Here is a 16,484-nt window from a genome sequence, read left to right on the forward strand (position 1 = left end):
TCACTGCCCCAGGGGTTTTTCTCCCGGTCGGTGCACACCCGAGGATTGTCTATGCACATCAGACTCCTTTGCCGGCCGACGGGAGAAAGTTAGAGTGCATAGGAGGCCGCAAACTTATTGTTTGAGTAGCATAAGTTACTCTAAGTGCAAGTATACATAAAAGCAGAAGCCAACGTTGGTTGGCAATGGCAGGCATATCAGCATTTTATGGAACTCTATGGAGCAAAGAAAGTGATGCAAATGCTAGGAAATAAGGATCAGATGCTTTGTATTGAGTAATTAGATGAAATTGATGACATCTTAGCTCACTGACCCTATTGAAGTCAGTATAGAGAATCCACTAACTGCCCAATTGTTTTAAGCTATTTAATTGGAAGAGACACTTAATCTACAATATTCTACTTACGAGTTGGTAGCCAACTCTTGGTTCTCAATTTTTACTCGAGAAAGATGCAATTTTACAAAGTCCAATTTGAATTCAAAGTCACAACAAGAATGGAAAGAACTCATGGAATCAAAGCTGAAATAGCTAGCTTAATTGCTTGCAAGGAGTTAATTTTTGGATGGTATTAATAACATCAAGTAATGCAACGTTTAGCTCATAGCGTTTCTGCTATCATATGGTTAGAGTGTACACAGATGAAACAAGGAGCTTTTATGCAAGAAATTTCCTTTTGTTACATTCTTTAATTATGGATATTTTTGTTTCTAATCTTCTTCTTTCCTTAACGCGAAAAAGAATAATAAAAAAACCCACCCCAGATGCAGATGAGAATGACTAATTTTGATCATGAAATTACCATTTCAAAAAGCTATTGGTCATCACAAATTCCAGCAAACAGATGCAGGTAACAAGGTTGAACAAAAACAAGTTACAGGAAAAAGAAAACCAATTCTTAAAATCCAGAGTGACCTCAAATCAATATCTGAACAAACCGTAAACAAGTATTATTGCCTTGGTCATCAAATATACCAAGTTTATGAACGATGAGACTAAGCACAGAACGAGAGACGGTGCCAAATCACCATTCCAACTTTGCTTAAGTTTTAGAGCTCAACTTGGGAGAAGGTGATTTGCAGCAAGCTAGTGATGAGCAGCCACAGTAACCCCTTCAGCCTCCTCCTTTGCCTTCCGTGCCGCTGCTCTTATTTGCCGCTGCTCCTCTTTGTAAATTCTGTTTCTCCGTTGGAACTGCAATATAAATATTTCATCTAGTTAAGATGGGAAATGAGGGAAGAATTTACATCACCACCTTATAAATGTTTCAGATGTATGCAATTGAAGGCATAAATATGTTGTAAAGCTTCCCATAGGTTGCATATAAATCCACACCACTAATGGCAACATAGTGGCATTAGATTAGAAAGGACCTTGAATTCTCTAGCTATTTTGCCAGTCATATAACCCCATATTTAATTGGGGCGTAAGATTGTCAAATTGTCATGAGATATAAATACACCATTATTCAATCAAATTGTCATGAGATATATATACAGCATTCATTCAGCGGCCTTCTGATCTTCAACAGCTGCAACTGGAAAATACCTCATCATTTAATCTACTTGGCATTTGACATTCGTAAGACTTCAGTACAACCTACATTATACATCCACAACAATCCAGAAGTGGATTTTTGAATGAGTCTGAGATATAGTACCAGAATTTATCATGTCTGATCCAATACTAAAATACTATCTTTTTAATCTAAAATGTCCTTGAAACTTTTGATTCCATGCAACACCATTTTTCTCCTGTTTCATGGTTGCAATACAGCATATGGCTAATTAGCTTACTAACAGTAACATTGACTTAACTGTTTAAGCAATTTTGATATTTAGGCAATAAGGTATTTGGGGGAATCAAAAGATCTACTTTTTTTTTGTCTTAGAAAGAACATGGTAGTATATGATCTTCTTGAGGGATATTACTTTTCTTTCTGTTCATTGCAGAACATTTCTCACCTGCATGCAACTACCAAGCATCTTAAAATGTATTTCAGCCACAAAAACTTGATGTAAGCCACATATTTCTTATGAGAGAGAGGGGATATCTTGGAAAGATAAGGTAATTCTAGAAAATCCAACCACTTCCTAATAGGAATCTTTTGATATACTTTGCCTCATATTGAAGGCTCAGAAATTAACTTCTTTTCTGTCCTTTTTCCACGAACCATCTCACAGACACACAATAGAGAGAGAGAGAGAGAGAGAGAGAGAGAGAGAGAGAGAATTCTAGAGAATCTAACCACTTCCTAAAACAACCAAACCAAAATATGAATCTTCTGACATAAGTTGCCTCATACTGAGAAACATAACAAATATCTACTTTATAAAAGGATTTCTTAAACAAATTAAACACAAACTCCAAATTTTAAGGGGATTATACTAATCGGACTTTATGGAGACTTTCCTATTTCTCAGCCAATAAATGTATTTACAGTACACCAAAATATGCCCTAGTTGATTCAACTAATATCTGAAACTTGCAACTAATGCTATAAAGATGCACTAGTAGTCTGAAACAGATAAATATAGAGACATCTTTATGGCGAACGTTATCTGTACATTTCAGTAGTTTTTCAAGGAAACAGTCTGCGGGCTTAAAGGTTGAAGATTGGATTGGAACAAGCTTTCAGTAAAGTCGAATCTGGATGATGCTGACAAGTGACAACAGTTGAGAAAATTTTGCCCCTTGCCTTAACAAAAGATGAAGAAATTCCCATTGCAAATATAATACTCTTTTCTTGAAAACAGAGAAGATGCAAAAAGCTTCCAGTGTAGAAATTAAAAAACCATAGGAATAACTTTACAGAAAAATAATTAAGATCAATGGAAACATATTATCATATTTCTCAATCTTGAAAGAGAAATTATAAATAAGAGTGTCCCACAACACAAGGCTTCCGCTAACAAGGGGCGCAGGAGGTAGGATTGCTGCAGACATGCCCTTATTTAAAGAAATAGATTCAAAAACTTAAAACTAATGGCCTTTGAATGCAAGGGGCAATCTGTATCGTCACATCAAGTGACACCCTCTAGGAGAAAATTATAACAACAATATTTAATCAAAACCATGTATCCCTCCGGTTTAAGACAGCCCCACACATTCCAAACTGAAGATGTTAAAATTGTATTGTCCATGCTCTAATATAAAGTTCAGAGATTGATGAAGGTAAAGGATTGATACATCCGATCAAATATATTAAGAAGATTCTCAAATGTTATCCTCCAGGTATCCATCTACAGAAAATCTAAGAGACATGATTCATATTTGAGCTATACATTCTCTTTCCAGAAGTGCGTTTCTTTGTTAAATCAGGCAGAAGACCTTACACAAATTTGACTCCATAACCTCACCGTTTCTTCTACCTTAAGTAATACTTCTTTTGATAGGAAAATATAGAGCAATACCGGACAGCAAAACCTCGACCTGTGTCGGTTCTCCTAAACCTAAATTTCTTAGACAAATCAAACAAGATGTTCCATCGAATTCGTGAGATACGAGTAGATTCTGGTCTAAAAGATCTAAACACACAAAATTATTCCTTTATTGCTCCAAAGGTGACGCCTTTACAAGTGGAATCACAACATAGGGCAAAATCAAGCAAAATCCAACACAAAAACCCTCGATCCACAACATTTCTCGGGGAAATCGAACAAGATGCAGCACCAAATCCGTCCTAAATCAATCACTTTGCTCTAGGATATCAACAAATCGACAATCATCAAGGGTTTCTAGATAAAAGAAAAGGGACTGATACTCACCTCCTTGGAGTGGTGGAGGCACTCGAGGTAGTCCTCGCGGAGGAGGGCGCAGTCCTTGGGCTCCCTGCACCGCGACATGCACTCGCTGAAGTCAACCCAGAAGTCGTAGCACCGCCCCTTGTTCCCTGTAATCCCCCACCCCGACGCCATTCCTGCCCTCGATCGTGTTCTCGCTCTGCTGCGATCGCTCGATAACTCTTCGCTCGCCCCTCTCCTCTCTCCTCTCTCCTCTCTCTTTGGATTTGGGCTATGAGGGGTAAAATTGTCACTATATCGGATGAGGTAAACAAGATCTTGGCCGTTGACATGGAGCACCAATGGGCCTGGCCTGGCTGGAATTTAATGGGCTGACCCCGGGCTCTTAGGTATATTGGAAGCAGATGAGTACCGTTTGATGTTCAAGTCTTAGCGTCTCGTTGCATATATATATATATATATATCTATGGCAGTGTACAAATTAACAAATTCTTGTTCTTAGTTGAGTTCACTTGTTGTAACATCGAGACGACAAAGATAGAAGAACCTCTCTGAATTTTGATTCAAAAGACAGCCATTGCAGCAAGAGGACCAGAACCCTTTGTAGCAAAAGGAAGAGTGTAGGTAAACGTGCATATAAGATCAACGTAGTCTAGGATTTACACAAATGAACACCTTTCTCGTCTAAGTCTTCCTTCCCATGTCAATGGGGTGATGAAGCTTCGGCGCCTTCACCCTCCCCTCCTCCCCTCCAAACTCTCCTCCCGCTTCCTTCAAACACCATCTGTGCCGCAATTTCTCGAACACCTAAATCCCACCTCCTTCCCGAACCAAATTTCCACCTTCTCTGACCTCTTAATCCACTCCGCCGCCACTCAGTCCCTTCTCTCCGGAACCCAACTCCACGCCCACCTCGCCAAATCTGGCCTTTCCTCCTCCCCGCCCCTGTGCAACCACCTCATCTCCTTCTACTCCAAAACCCGCCTCCCCTTCTCGGCCTGCAAGGTGTTCGACGAAATTCCCGTGCCAGGCCTTGTCGCATGGTCCGCGCTCATCTCCGCCTACACCCACAATGGTCTCGGCCGCGAATCGCTCGTGGCCTTCCGAAAGATGCGATCTTGTAGCGTTCAGTGCAACGAATTCACTCTCCCGACCCTCCTCAAGGCGTGTTCCATGTCGGCCGACCTCTATGCCGGTGCACAAATCCACGCAGTCGCAGCAGTTACAGGATTTGTGTCGGATGTATTTGTTGCGAATGCACTTGTTGTAATGTATGCTAATTTTGGATTGTTGGTTGATTCAAGGAAGTTGTTTGATGGCACGGTTGAGCGGAATGTGGTTTCGTGGAATGGATTGCTTACAGGCTATGTCAGGAATGACAAGTGCGATGAGGCAGTTGACTTGTTTCAAGAGATGGTCTGGAGTGGAACGAGGCCAAATGAATTTGGGTTCTCTTGCATTTTGAATGCTTGCACGGGCTCGAGGGATTTGGAAACTGGGAGAGCAGTTCATGGTCACCTTACTCGGCTTGGATATGATTTGGACCTTTTCACAGCCAATGCGCTTGTTGATATGTATGCGAAGTTGGGGGATATTAAAGCTGCCGCAGTGGTTTTCAAGAAAATTACTCAGCCAGATATTATTTCATGGAACGCTTTTATTTCTGGATGTGTTCTGCACGGCCATGATCACCGAGCATTGGAATTGTTGTTACAGATGAAAGCATTGGAAATACATCCTAATGTTTTTACTCTCTCAAGCATTCTTAAGGCCTGTGCAGGGACAGGGATGTTGGATTTGGGCCAGCAGATACATGGTCATTTGATTAAGACTGATTCCAATTCCGATTTATTTGTAGGTGTTGGACTTGTGGATATGTATGCAAAGTGTGATCATCTGGGAGACGCAAGGAAGGCTTTCCATTTGATCCCGCAGCATGATCTGGTCTCGTGGAATGCTCTGATCTCCGGATGCTCACACAGTGGAAGTCATGAGGAAGCACTAGTTTTCTTTCATAAGCTGAGAAAGGAAGGTTTTGGCATTAACAGAACTACATTGTCTGCTGTTCTTAAGTCCACCGCGAGCTTGCAGGCTATCAGTGAGAGTAACCAGGTTCATGCACTTGCAATGAAAGCGGGGTTCCTGTTGGATCCTCATGTTGTCAATGGTCTCATCGATACATATGGAAAGTGTAGCTGCATAGAGGATGCAGGGAGAGTTTTTGAGGAATGTCCTTTTGTCGATGTAATAGCTTTCACATCTATGATAACAGCTCTCTCTCAGAGGGGGCAAGGGGAGGAAGCTATGAAGCTCTTCTCTGATATGCTAAAGGAGAAACTTGAACCGGACTCTTTCGTCTACAGCAGTCTTCTGAATGCATGTGCTAGTTTATCTGCGTATGAGCAGGGGAAACAAATACACGTCCATTTGCTCAAGATGCAATTAATGTCTGATGTTTTTGCAGGGAATGCTCTTGTAAACATGTATGCTAAGTGTGGAAGCATAGAGGATGCCAACTTAGCTTTTTCTGAGATACCGGACAGGGGAGTGGTTTCATGGTCTGCCATGATCGGAGGACTTGCACAGCATGGGCATGGAAAGGAGGCATTAAGTTTGTTCCAGCGAATGCTCGATGAGGGGGTCCCTCCAAACCATATAACTTTAACTAGTGTTCTTTGTGCTTGTAATCATGCAGGCCTGATTGATGAGGCCAAACATTATTTTGATTCAATGAAAGAGATGTTTGGTATTGAACGAACGCAAGAGCATTATGCGTGCATGATTGATCTTCTTGGGCGTGCAGGGAGATTAAATGATGCAATGAAGCTTGTAGATAGTATGCCTTTTGAAGCTAATGCTTCGGTGTGGGGAGCACTCTTAGGGGCTTCCAGAATTTATGGGAACACTGAATTGGGCAGGCAAGCAGCTGAGAAGCTCTTCACTCTTGAGCCAGAGAAGTCTGGCACTCATGTGCTTCTTGCAAATACTTATGCATCAGCTGGTATGTGGGATAACGTTGCCAAGGTGAGAAGGTCGATGAAAGATAGCGGAGTCAAGAAGGAACCTGCCATGAGTTGGATGGAAGTGAAGGACAAGGTGCACACCTTTATAGTGGGAGATAAAAGCCATGATAGGACAACGCAGATATATGCGAAGCTAGAAGAATTGGGTGAATTAATGAGCAAAGCCGGGTATGTTCCTATGGTAGAGGTTGATCTGCATGATGTGGAAAGAAATGAGAAGGAACTACTGCTTTCTCACCATAGTGAGAAGCTTGCCGTTGCGTTTGGTTTAATTAGTACGCCTGCTGGAGCCCCCATCAGGGTGAAGAAGAATCTACGAGTGTGCAAAGATTGCCACACGGCATTCAAGTTCATATCCAAGATTGTTTCGCGGGAAATTATCATTAGAGATATCAATCGCTTCCATCATTTCAGGGATGGGGCATGCTCTTGTCGGGATTATTGGTGATGCTCTTAGATAGATAGAATCAAATTACCTCAGATTCAAGAGGTTATACTTTTCTTCGCTCAGGAGGCTCTCAGAAGAGTGATATAACCTGGTGATGTAGAGCTTTTAACATATCACTGTAATCTTTTGAGTGAATTATAGTTGACCAATTGTTTTCCTCATTTTTTGCTGAATAACTCAATGAACAGCTCTTCCTTGGATCAGAAAATCAAATTGATATCAACAAACTCTCACACATCTAATTTATTACTGATGTCAAGGAAATTTTTTAGTTCTTGCAATGTTCTTCACCTAACTGAGAAGGGTAAGTTATTGTTTGTTGTCTAAGAAAATAACTCATGTAACTTTATTGCATGATTACAGTTAAAAAGTAAAGCTTCTCCTTTGTTCAACAATCTCTTCTAATTTTCCATTTTGCAAATTTCCTGCTTCTATCACTCCCTGCTTCTATGGCAACATAACAGCCTTATTTAAATTATCAATATATTTGGTGTGCATTAACTAGCTGCCTGCACTCTTCTTGTTCGAACAAATGCCTAGGTGATCAACAAAAGATTCAGGAGATGGTCATTAGCAACTCATAATCCAGCAAAACTATTAGGATAATGGAGATAAGGATGCAATTAACAAAACATGGAAAGCTTCTGTTTTCTTGAAAAGGAAGAGAAGATAATGGAAGTTGAAAAGCACAAAAGAGATTTGGTGGCATTTGGATGTAGGTTAGCTCCAAAACCTAGGTAGTTCATTATTATTTCTTAACCTTGAATATAGTATCTTTAACAGTTTACATATGGCATCATAATTATTTTTAATTTGACGTGACAAATGATTCTTGAACTAAAATAAGAAGTGAGTTTATAAGAGAATACCCTTTATATTATTAGAAAGCTTATTAGAAAAAAGAGGTGAGAGAATAATTGAAACGACAGCTGATTAAAGTCAATTGAAACAATGTCTTATTAAGAGCAAAATAGTAATTTGATTTTGCTGTTAAATAGATTTAACTTGGTGCTCTAAATTAGGTTTCAGTATTAATTCGTGTTTAATAATAGTACCAGATTAGTGACCTCCTAAACCGGATTAAGGAATCATAACTGTTAATTTGAGGGGCTTTTAGAAAATTATAATTAAATGCAGGTTGCCATATGTAAATTTCTCTTTATTTCCAGCTTCATTCACTATGTCAAACGGGTTCGGGTTTCGGATCTGCTACCAGCAATCGAAAGAACTCGGATTCGGATCGGATTTATCCGCTCTCCTTCTCTTCCTCTCTTTTCTCCACCGTTAACCGAGGGGAGCACTACGCGAGCGAGCGAGAGAGAGAGAGAGAGTGATGGACGCCGATGGAGAAGCCCCAACAATTCCACCCAACATGACCATCTACATTAACAACCTCAACGAGAAGATCAAACTCGATGGTACCTCCTATCTCTATCTTGTGCTCCTTTTCTTTATTTTTTGAGAAGATCAAACTTGGAGTTTGAATGCCTTCGGCAGCAAAAACAATGTTTGAGCACCAGTTGGTTGTGTTTATTCTCTTTACCTACTCTGTCCTTTTTTGGGTTTTTTGTATTACTTTAAGAAGCCTATTTGGGTTGTGGGTCGTACGATGTTAGTTATGCTCTTCGTAGTTTGTCGTCTTGGTTAGCTTTAGTGTTGCTAACTGTGATGTTGATGCGGGGAGGTGCCATGGAAACGTCAATAAGTAATAGTGCATTTCAGGTTGAGTGGATACATTGAAAAGTAATTGTTTTATGGAGTGAGAAATAGTCTTCTGTTGTCTAATTCCATGAGAATTCAAGTGTTAATGAATGCCCATCAAACCCAATGTGGGGTTTTACATTTGTGGGTGTTCCTAGTGCTTTTCTTGTTTTGCTCATAAAGTTGTGACTCCCGTCCTCTAGAGTACTGGATATGCCCGTCCTGTAAACTACTGGAATAGTACCTAAGGCATGATACCTTCCCTCAGGAAGAAACATTGTAGTTTGCAATGGAGGGATATCTGAACATGAAACCTTTGATGTAAGCCCTAATAATAAGAGTGATTTCTGTTGGTCATAGAGCTATTACTCTTGATTTTTTTCTTTCGCGCTCCAACAATTTCCTATGAATCTTTCCTTGCAAGTGTCATATATATAATAAAAATAAGGAAATATATGACTAACTCTCCTATTTCCCTAGTTATTTGATCTTTCACTCAATCTATCCCATGCTGCAGTTCTTTTTTCCTTTTTTCCAGGATACTCAACTTCCGCTGATTATATGATTTTTTTATTTCAGAACTTAAAAAGTCCCTACACGCTGTTTTCTCACAATTTGGGAAGATATTAGAGGTCCTTGCTTTTAATACCTTAAAGCATCGAGGACAAGCGTGGGTAGTCTTTGAGGATGTTTCATCAGCATCTGAGGCTCTCAAGCGGATGCAAGGGTTTCCCTTCTATGATAAGCCTATGGTAAGTTTTAAGATTTTAAAGATAATTATAGACAGTTACGATTTCAAGTATAAGCTTGTTTACTAACTTAATAAATTTGAGCATTATAGTTGGATTCACTGTTAGTACTATCTTTCCTTAGTGTTTGCAAGCTTGTTGCATTGTGGATTTGTTGAGCCAGCTATAATATTGACTTTGGCAATCCTTAGCAGTTCTTTTGGCGTAAATTTCGATGCTTGACAAAACATCGGAAGTATGTAATTATAATTATTGATGTCATGCTGATGCAAAACCAATCTTCCCAATCCCTTGTAAATATATATTATTTTCTTTCAGAAAATTTGTGAGTTCCCTCTGCATGATAGTATTTTATGGGAATGCACATGCCTATTGACAGCTTAGTGAACTACAGTTGTAAGGATTTATTAAGAAAAAGGGAAGTTGTCCTTGATAGAAAGAAAATCAAGGAGCGAATTTTCAGCAATCATAGTCATCTCATGAAAAGAGAAAATCTCTTATTACTTAAAGCTGTCGTTGCATACCAAGAGCAGTCAAATTTCTTTTGCATGGAGAGAAAAGGATTGAGAGGAATGGAAATGTAAATGATTCTCAAAATGTTGAGATATTTCATGTAAGAGCAAATGTGAAGATAATATTATCATTCTTTTCTGTATTTCTTTTAATCATTTCTTTTCTTGATCGATATATCAATGGTTATAAAAAGGAGGGAAAAGATTAATGTTGAAATCTTTTCATGAATAAAACAAGTTAACCTACAAGTTCTCTTTTTTATTCTAGTGTGAGGCATAAAATGGGTGTAAGAAAATAAAATTAGAGCAAAATTAATATTAGAAGTGACACATTCTTCCTTTCTTCTTCATCATATGGATTTTTTTTTCCTGAAACTAGCTTTGTGGCTCAACTAATCTTTTCCCATTTTTTGGTTATCTTCTTTTGTCCTTCATCATGATTCTTATAAATGATCCTAATGATTTACTTATCTCTTCATGAAATTTTTGCTATATAATTGTTCAATTCGAGTCATGTAATGTTATATCTGAAAGAAAGTCCCAACAAACCCTTATTTTTCTTTAGCCTCCTAAACAATGTTTTGCTTTAGATCCCAATTCCTCTTATTTGTCCTAGACCAGATTTAGTCGCCAAGATGTCCATTATACTGCTCAGTTAGAACCATGGAATCAGGTTATTGCAAACATACGTGAGGATTTTATACTTGATCAAGATGTAATGGAGAAATAGTACCACGTGGATTTTGGTACTGGTATACATTCTTTGAAGAATTTTGCATTTGGTGTCATGCCTAATACAAGGCAAGTTGAATTCTTTAATATAAGGTTCAATAGTGAAGCAAAGGCACCAGAAGTATCAAATGATTCCTCAAAGTTGTTCTTTACATCGAGGAACTTAACTTGTGGGTAATTCTGCAAACAAGGAAAAAGGCCTAGTGGAAGCCTAACTCATGACCTCCTATGTGAATTCACTATCTTCTAGGGGTGTAAATAGGTGCAAATTATCCGATACCGGATCCACCAAATCTGACTAACTGGGTTATGAATCTTAGGTTTCTGATCCATATAATAAATGGGTCAGAATTGGTATAGGTAGTTTAGGATCCGACCATATTCTTTTTTTTTTAAAAAGTCCTTAGAAAATAGATATATAGTCTAATATTTAAATTATGTAAATAGAAGCCTTAGATTATTCTAATTCCTATATAGTGTATAGTATGAATAATCTCAACTTTCTCGAAAATACCCTTCATGCTACTATTATGTTTGCTTAACATGTTTAGCTTGTGTCATTTTGGGTGAGATAGTAGAAGTATTAAATTATTATAATTTAGTGTGTGACTTGTTGCTTTGCAATAAGATTATTATTTTTTATTTCATATTATACTGGTTATTTGTGAGGAATTTGAATCCGGTTCACTAACCAATTAAATTTGAACTCAATTAGAGTCCAACATAATCTGATAATTAATGGACCAGGTATGGATATTACAAATTTACAATTATCTTTCCATTTAAAATCCGATTTGAGTCCAAATCCAATTCGGGTACACCCTTGCTATCTTCTCTAAAATCTTAAGCTGATAGAGATGATGGTTTTAACGTTTTATATACTAACAAGAGGTTTTCGTTTTTATTTATGTATATTCTACATATAAGAATTAGGATCAAACTATTTCAGTTAACTTCATTTGTTTATTGTTATGCTATGTGCCTTTCCTAATAAGATGCAGCCTAAAAATCTGTGAAGTTATATACAGAAGTAGTCTAGCGCACTAAATAGAACTCTTTGGGACTCATATTTTCTTGGTTTTTTTACTTTGTTTTCTTTTTTATTTCTTTCCCTGGATTCTGAAACCTGATATGGACATGTAAAATGGTTGGGTGTAAAGATAATTTCTCCTTTTTTTTAATGAAGTGATTGAACATGAATATCCAAGGGCAGAAAGTGAAGCTGGAATGGATGCTTTGAAATCGGGTAGCTCCTTCCATTGAATGATATTACTATTTAAACTGCCACTTTTGCATTGATAAAAGCTCGATGCTTTTAGGTCCAATCCACCGAGCACTTTCTGATGGTTGCATTGCAAAATTGGTCCTCTGGATATATTGATAGTAGTGTCATGTGGCCATTTAACAGGGTGTCTTCTTCTAAGAGTAAATACTTTCATGTTTATACATGGGGATGGCTTTTGCTAAGGTCCTTGTCATAATTATAGGGCATTGCATATTGTAAATCTTCGTCTATTTGACCTGAAGGTATTTCCAAAACAAAATGTATCCTGAAGGTATTTCCAAAACAAAATGTATCGCTGAATATTTTGTACCTTAGCCTTCTTGTTGACCAAGAGGTTGTCTTCTTTAGTTCCTTCTTCTGTATTTTGCAAACAGTATCATATTTTGTTGATGACAGAGAATTAAGTATGCTAAGACCAAATCAGACATAATTGCAAAGGCTGATGGCACTTTTGTTCCACGAGAAAGGCGGAAGAAGCATGATGAAAGAGGTAAGAATGTGAGTCTTTGTGTATTTTTCTTGGGTGTGATCTTAGGAAAGCTGCTTATTTCTCTTTTATTAATTTGGTAAAGTGCACTACTTTCTTCTCTTCTCTCTCATGATTAATTTAATTTGACAGACCATAAATACTTTGCATATATGACAACAGCCACATTGTAACATAGTTTCTGATTAGCCAAGCCACATTGTAACATTGTAACACAGCCACATTAGTAAGCCAAAATGTTTTAACAAATACAAAGAGGGAACTCTTAATTAAGTAGTAGATGATTGGATGAGTAACCTAGTATATGTTAGTTTTGCTTAACAGAAGATCCTGGCCATTTTGGTAGGTGTAAGGAAATAAATGGTCCATAATGTGGCATGGCTAGAAATATATAGGGGTAAAAGAGTTTTGAAAAGGCCAACACCATAAAATAGGTTCTCAAGTGACAAGCAGGAGAAGGAGATTTCTAATAGGTGTATGCTCGCCGTGGTGTAAGTCATGCTTGCTCCTCTAACTTCACAGGGGACGTTTAGCAAAGCAGTAGAGGAGGGGGGGCAGTTCACTTGAGTCTTTAGTTTTTAGACAGCGCTTTGTTTTGCTGCATTGGCAAAGCGACGATTTTGGTCTGCAGGGCAATTACTTGGCATAGTTAGTCCAAGACTTAGAAAGAAATCTATGATAGAAGAAATGAAATAAATAGAAAAAAAATAATGAAATTTCTGAAAATTTTATTTATTTATTACCTTCATGTAGAGAACCATTGATTTTTCTTTAAAGTTTTCTTTCTTCTTTTCTCTATATTTTTAGTACATTTATTATTGTTAATTTCTCTTACTATTTGTTCTCTTTTTATGGCTAACTTATCTTCTTAGAATAGTCTAGCATTACATAAAAATTCAAAATGACAGCTCAAGTAATGTCCTTACTATAAAGTGGTAATATTTTTAAATAAAAATTGTAAAGTAGTTAGGAGGCAAGTTAGGATATATATATATATATAATTTTGTCGGATTTAGGCTTGAATTGGATTTTAAATGGAAATGAACTTGTAATATTCATATCTGATCTATTATCGGAGTATGTCGGACTTGAATCAGATTCAAACTCAATCAGATAATGGACTTGATTTGGATTCTCAAGAATGACCAGTATATTGTTTAAAAAAAACACTTATCTTATTCCGAAGCAACAAGTCACAGTCTTTCACACTAAATTGTGATAGTTTAATAATTAAAAAATACAATACTTCTATCATCTCTCCCAAAATGACAAAAGTTTAACCATATTTACCAAACACAATCATACGAAGGATATTTTTTGAGAAACTTGTGATTATTCCTACTATATAAGAGTTAGAGTAATCCAAGGCTTTTATTTACATAATTTAAGTCTCAAACTATATAGACATTTTCTACAGACTTTTAAAGAAAAAAAGATAAAAAAAGTATATATATTTTTTGGAGCTTTGATAAATATTGACTCCCACCTCGATCTAAATCCAAATCTGGTTCGAATCCCAAACTACCTAATACCAAATCCGACCCTTTTATTATATAGATTGGATCCAAGTTAATACGGCTCAGAGTTGATTCGGTAATGGATAATTTCAATCCAGTTGCACTCCTGCCCACCACTATCTTGGGTTGGGTTCCTAAAAAAATGTCATAACTTAGATTGGTAAATCCTTAATCCTTCTCTTACAATGAGTATCCCCTGATTCTTGGACCGCAGTCTAGTGATAGAAATATGACCTATTTTAGAGCAAGTATGAATAGTAGCAGATACATGAAATGATGAAATGCCACTTAATAATTCGGCAACATTGCCCTTCTTTTTTTACAAGTAGAGAGAACAGGGTCTACTACCTTACCATATGATTCAAAATTTTACTTTTGGTGGTAGGATCTCACTGTTAAGCGTTAGTGGACTCCTTAAATTGCACGACTCCATGTATTTGATGCCTAAACATAGTTGGTTAAGGATTGAATATAGACAATTTGTTTTTATGCCTTCATTTTGCTAGCCATGTCATGGGTACCTCTTGGTAGGTCAATCATGTCATCAACTAATTACAAATTGTTTATCATTTTTCACCAAAATATTGGCTGCTAACTTCCTTAATCAACAGTGATTTTGTTGCAGTCTACGGACTTCCTCTCAGAAAAAAAAAAAAAAAAGAATAGTTTTGTTCCAATAGAAAATTTGAACCCTTTTCATCTTTAAATATCTTTGTGCCAGATCAAGTTGTTTTATTATGAAGGAAAAATGTTACTTTTCTCAATTCTTGTGTAATGCAGCTGAAAGGAAGCGGCGAGAACAACAGCATGTTTTCAATCAAGGAGGGCTGGGTTTAAATTCTTCTTATCCTGGTTTCAGAGCAACACCACCAGTAAGTATTGTTTTTAATGGTTCACTACTTTTGGATATTTCTTAGTTGTAGTTAGGCATGGGTCCTAGAATGAGGTCTTGTGGACATTTAGTAGGTAAGAACTCTGACTCTTGTATTACTTATCCTCTTTTAATATTTGTTTGTGTAACTTTTGGAGTTCTAGTTAATTTTGGCAACTTCAGGCAGTTTTGGTTTGTAATAGAGAAAATCACAAAAAGTATTAAAATGTCACGAAAATAAAGAGCTTAGGTGTAGAAAATTGGAACTCTCTTTAATTTTTTTTTTATATTTGAGCAAAGGTATGTAGTTTGTATAGTTTGTGGGAGAAATTACTATCCATCTTGGAATTATGTCTCTTACCCTCAAACTGTTGATCACCCTAAGAATGCAGTAGTTACTCATTGCTTTGCTACTTGGTATGAAATGAAGCAGCTCTCTCAGTTGCCAGGAGGGGCCAAGCTTCAGGAGGCACCAGCCTTGCCGAACAATATTCTGTTTGTTCAAGATCTCCCGCATGATACCACCCCGATGATGCTGCAAATGCTTTTTTGCCAGTATCCCGGTTTCAAGGAAGTCAGGATGGTGGAAGCAAAGCCCGGGATTGCTTTTGTGGAGTATGGAGATGAGATGCAGGCTACTGTTGCAATGCAAGGTCTTCAGAGTTTCAAAATTACGCAGCAAAACCCTATGCTTATTACCTATGCAAAAAAGTAGAGAAATTTCTGGCCTCAAATCGTTCAGGGGTACGTATCGTTATTGTTGACCCTCGCCAAAATGTTTACAAAGTGCATCAGATTATTCACAGCTTTCAAATATTAACAAATGCTTCTGCGATATGATATGCTTCGCCTTTTCAGTAGTTGCAGTGTTGTGATTTCCGCAGATGGTTCTTTTTCTTTCGTTCTCATGTATTTCTTCTCTACTTGTTCTAGCCCAAAATTGTTCACAGAACTATGAGGGTAATTCCAACATATCTAATTTCCACAGAGGATCTTTACTTTCAAAGAAATTCTTAATTTTCAACAAGTTTTCCTACTTCTCCACTTGTTCATGCCCTAATTCTGTCTTTTCACAGCAAGTCACTGTAGGTATTTTTCTCTGTTTGTGACGTTTTATCATGAGCCCAGTGATGTCCATCATCAGATGGAAAAGTAGGCAAACTTATTCACAAAAATTGATTTAACAAGTCCAAAACATGAGGCCATTTTCTTATCCCATTTGGCATTTATAGCAGCTGTTTTAATTGAGTGGAGCAAACATCAGTGACAAACATTGTTGCGGATGTAACAACACTTATTAATCCTTTTTTCTCCTTTCTTTGAGAAAACAACTCAATCAAATTCTTTTTTTATATATGTATTATTCTTTTCAACACCTCAATATTTCTACTAAGTATTTTTCTAATTACTTGAAAATG

The 16,484-nt window shown here is 37.3% G+C and overlaps 3 protein-coding genes across 4 annotated transcripts; 2 read left to right on the forward strand and 1 right to left on the reverse strand.

Annotated features, from left to right (window-relative positions):
* Nucleotides 1-782: 782 nt before the first annotated feature.
* On the reverse strand, nt 783-4,687 carry LOC140790267 (NADH dehydrogenase [ubiquinone] iron-sulfur protein 5-B). Its single transcript, XM_073140255.1, has 2 exons — nt 3,766-4,687; nt 783-1,192 (listed from the first exon to the last, which is right to left on the reverse strand). The coding sequence occupies exons 1-2, from the start codon at nt 3,913-3,915 to the stop codon at nt 1,085-1,087; spliced, it is 258 nt and encodes an 85-aa protein (XP_072996356.1). The 5' UTR covers nt 3,916-4,687; the 3' UTR covers nt 783-1,084.
* Nucleotides 4,312-7,439, forward strand: LOC140790266 (pentatricopeptide repeat-containing protein At4g14850-like). The gene has a single exon (XM_073140254.1). The coding sequence runs from the start codon at nt 4,456-4,458 to the stop codon at nt 7,210-7,212; it is 2,757 nt and encodes a 918-aa protein (XP_072996355.1). The 5' UTR covers nt 4,312-4,455; the 3' UTR covers nt 7,213-7,439.
* Nucleotides 7,440-8,488: 1,049 nt separating this feature from the next.
* Nucleotides 8,489-15,926, forward strand: LOC140790153 (U1 small nuclear ribonucleoprotein A-like). 2 transcript variants are annotated; one of them, XM_073140099.1, is made up of 5 exons: nt 8,489-8,630; nt 9,493-9,665; nt 12,588-12,681; nt 14,976-15,067; nt 15,500-15,926. In XM_073140099.1, the coding sequence occupies exons 1-5, from the start codon at nt 8,546-8,548 to the stop codon at nt 15,779-15,781; spliced, it is 726 nt and encodes a 241-aa protein (XP_072996200.1). In that variant the 5' UTR covers nt 8,489-8,545; the 3' UTR covers nt 15,782-15,926. The 2 variants fall into 2 exon arrangements, with proteins under 2 accessions (XP_072996200.1, XP_072996199.1); XM_073140098.1 differs by having other exon boundaries at nt 8,493-8,630; nt 15,497-15,926.
* The last annotated feature ends 558 nt before the right edge of the window (nt 15,927-16,484 follow it).

This window comes from Typha latifolia, chromosome 6 (genome assembly GCF_019914945.1).
Source record: "Typha latifolia isolate L0001 chromosome 6, TyphaL0001v2, whole genome shotgun sequence".
Lineage (NCBI taxonomy): Eukaryota > Viridiplantae > Streptophyta > Magnoliopsida > Poales > Typhaceae > Typha > Typha latifolia.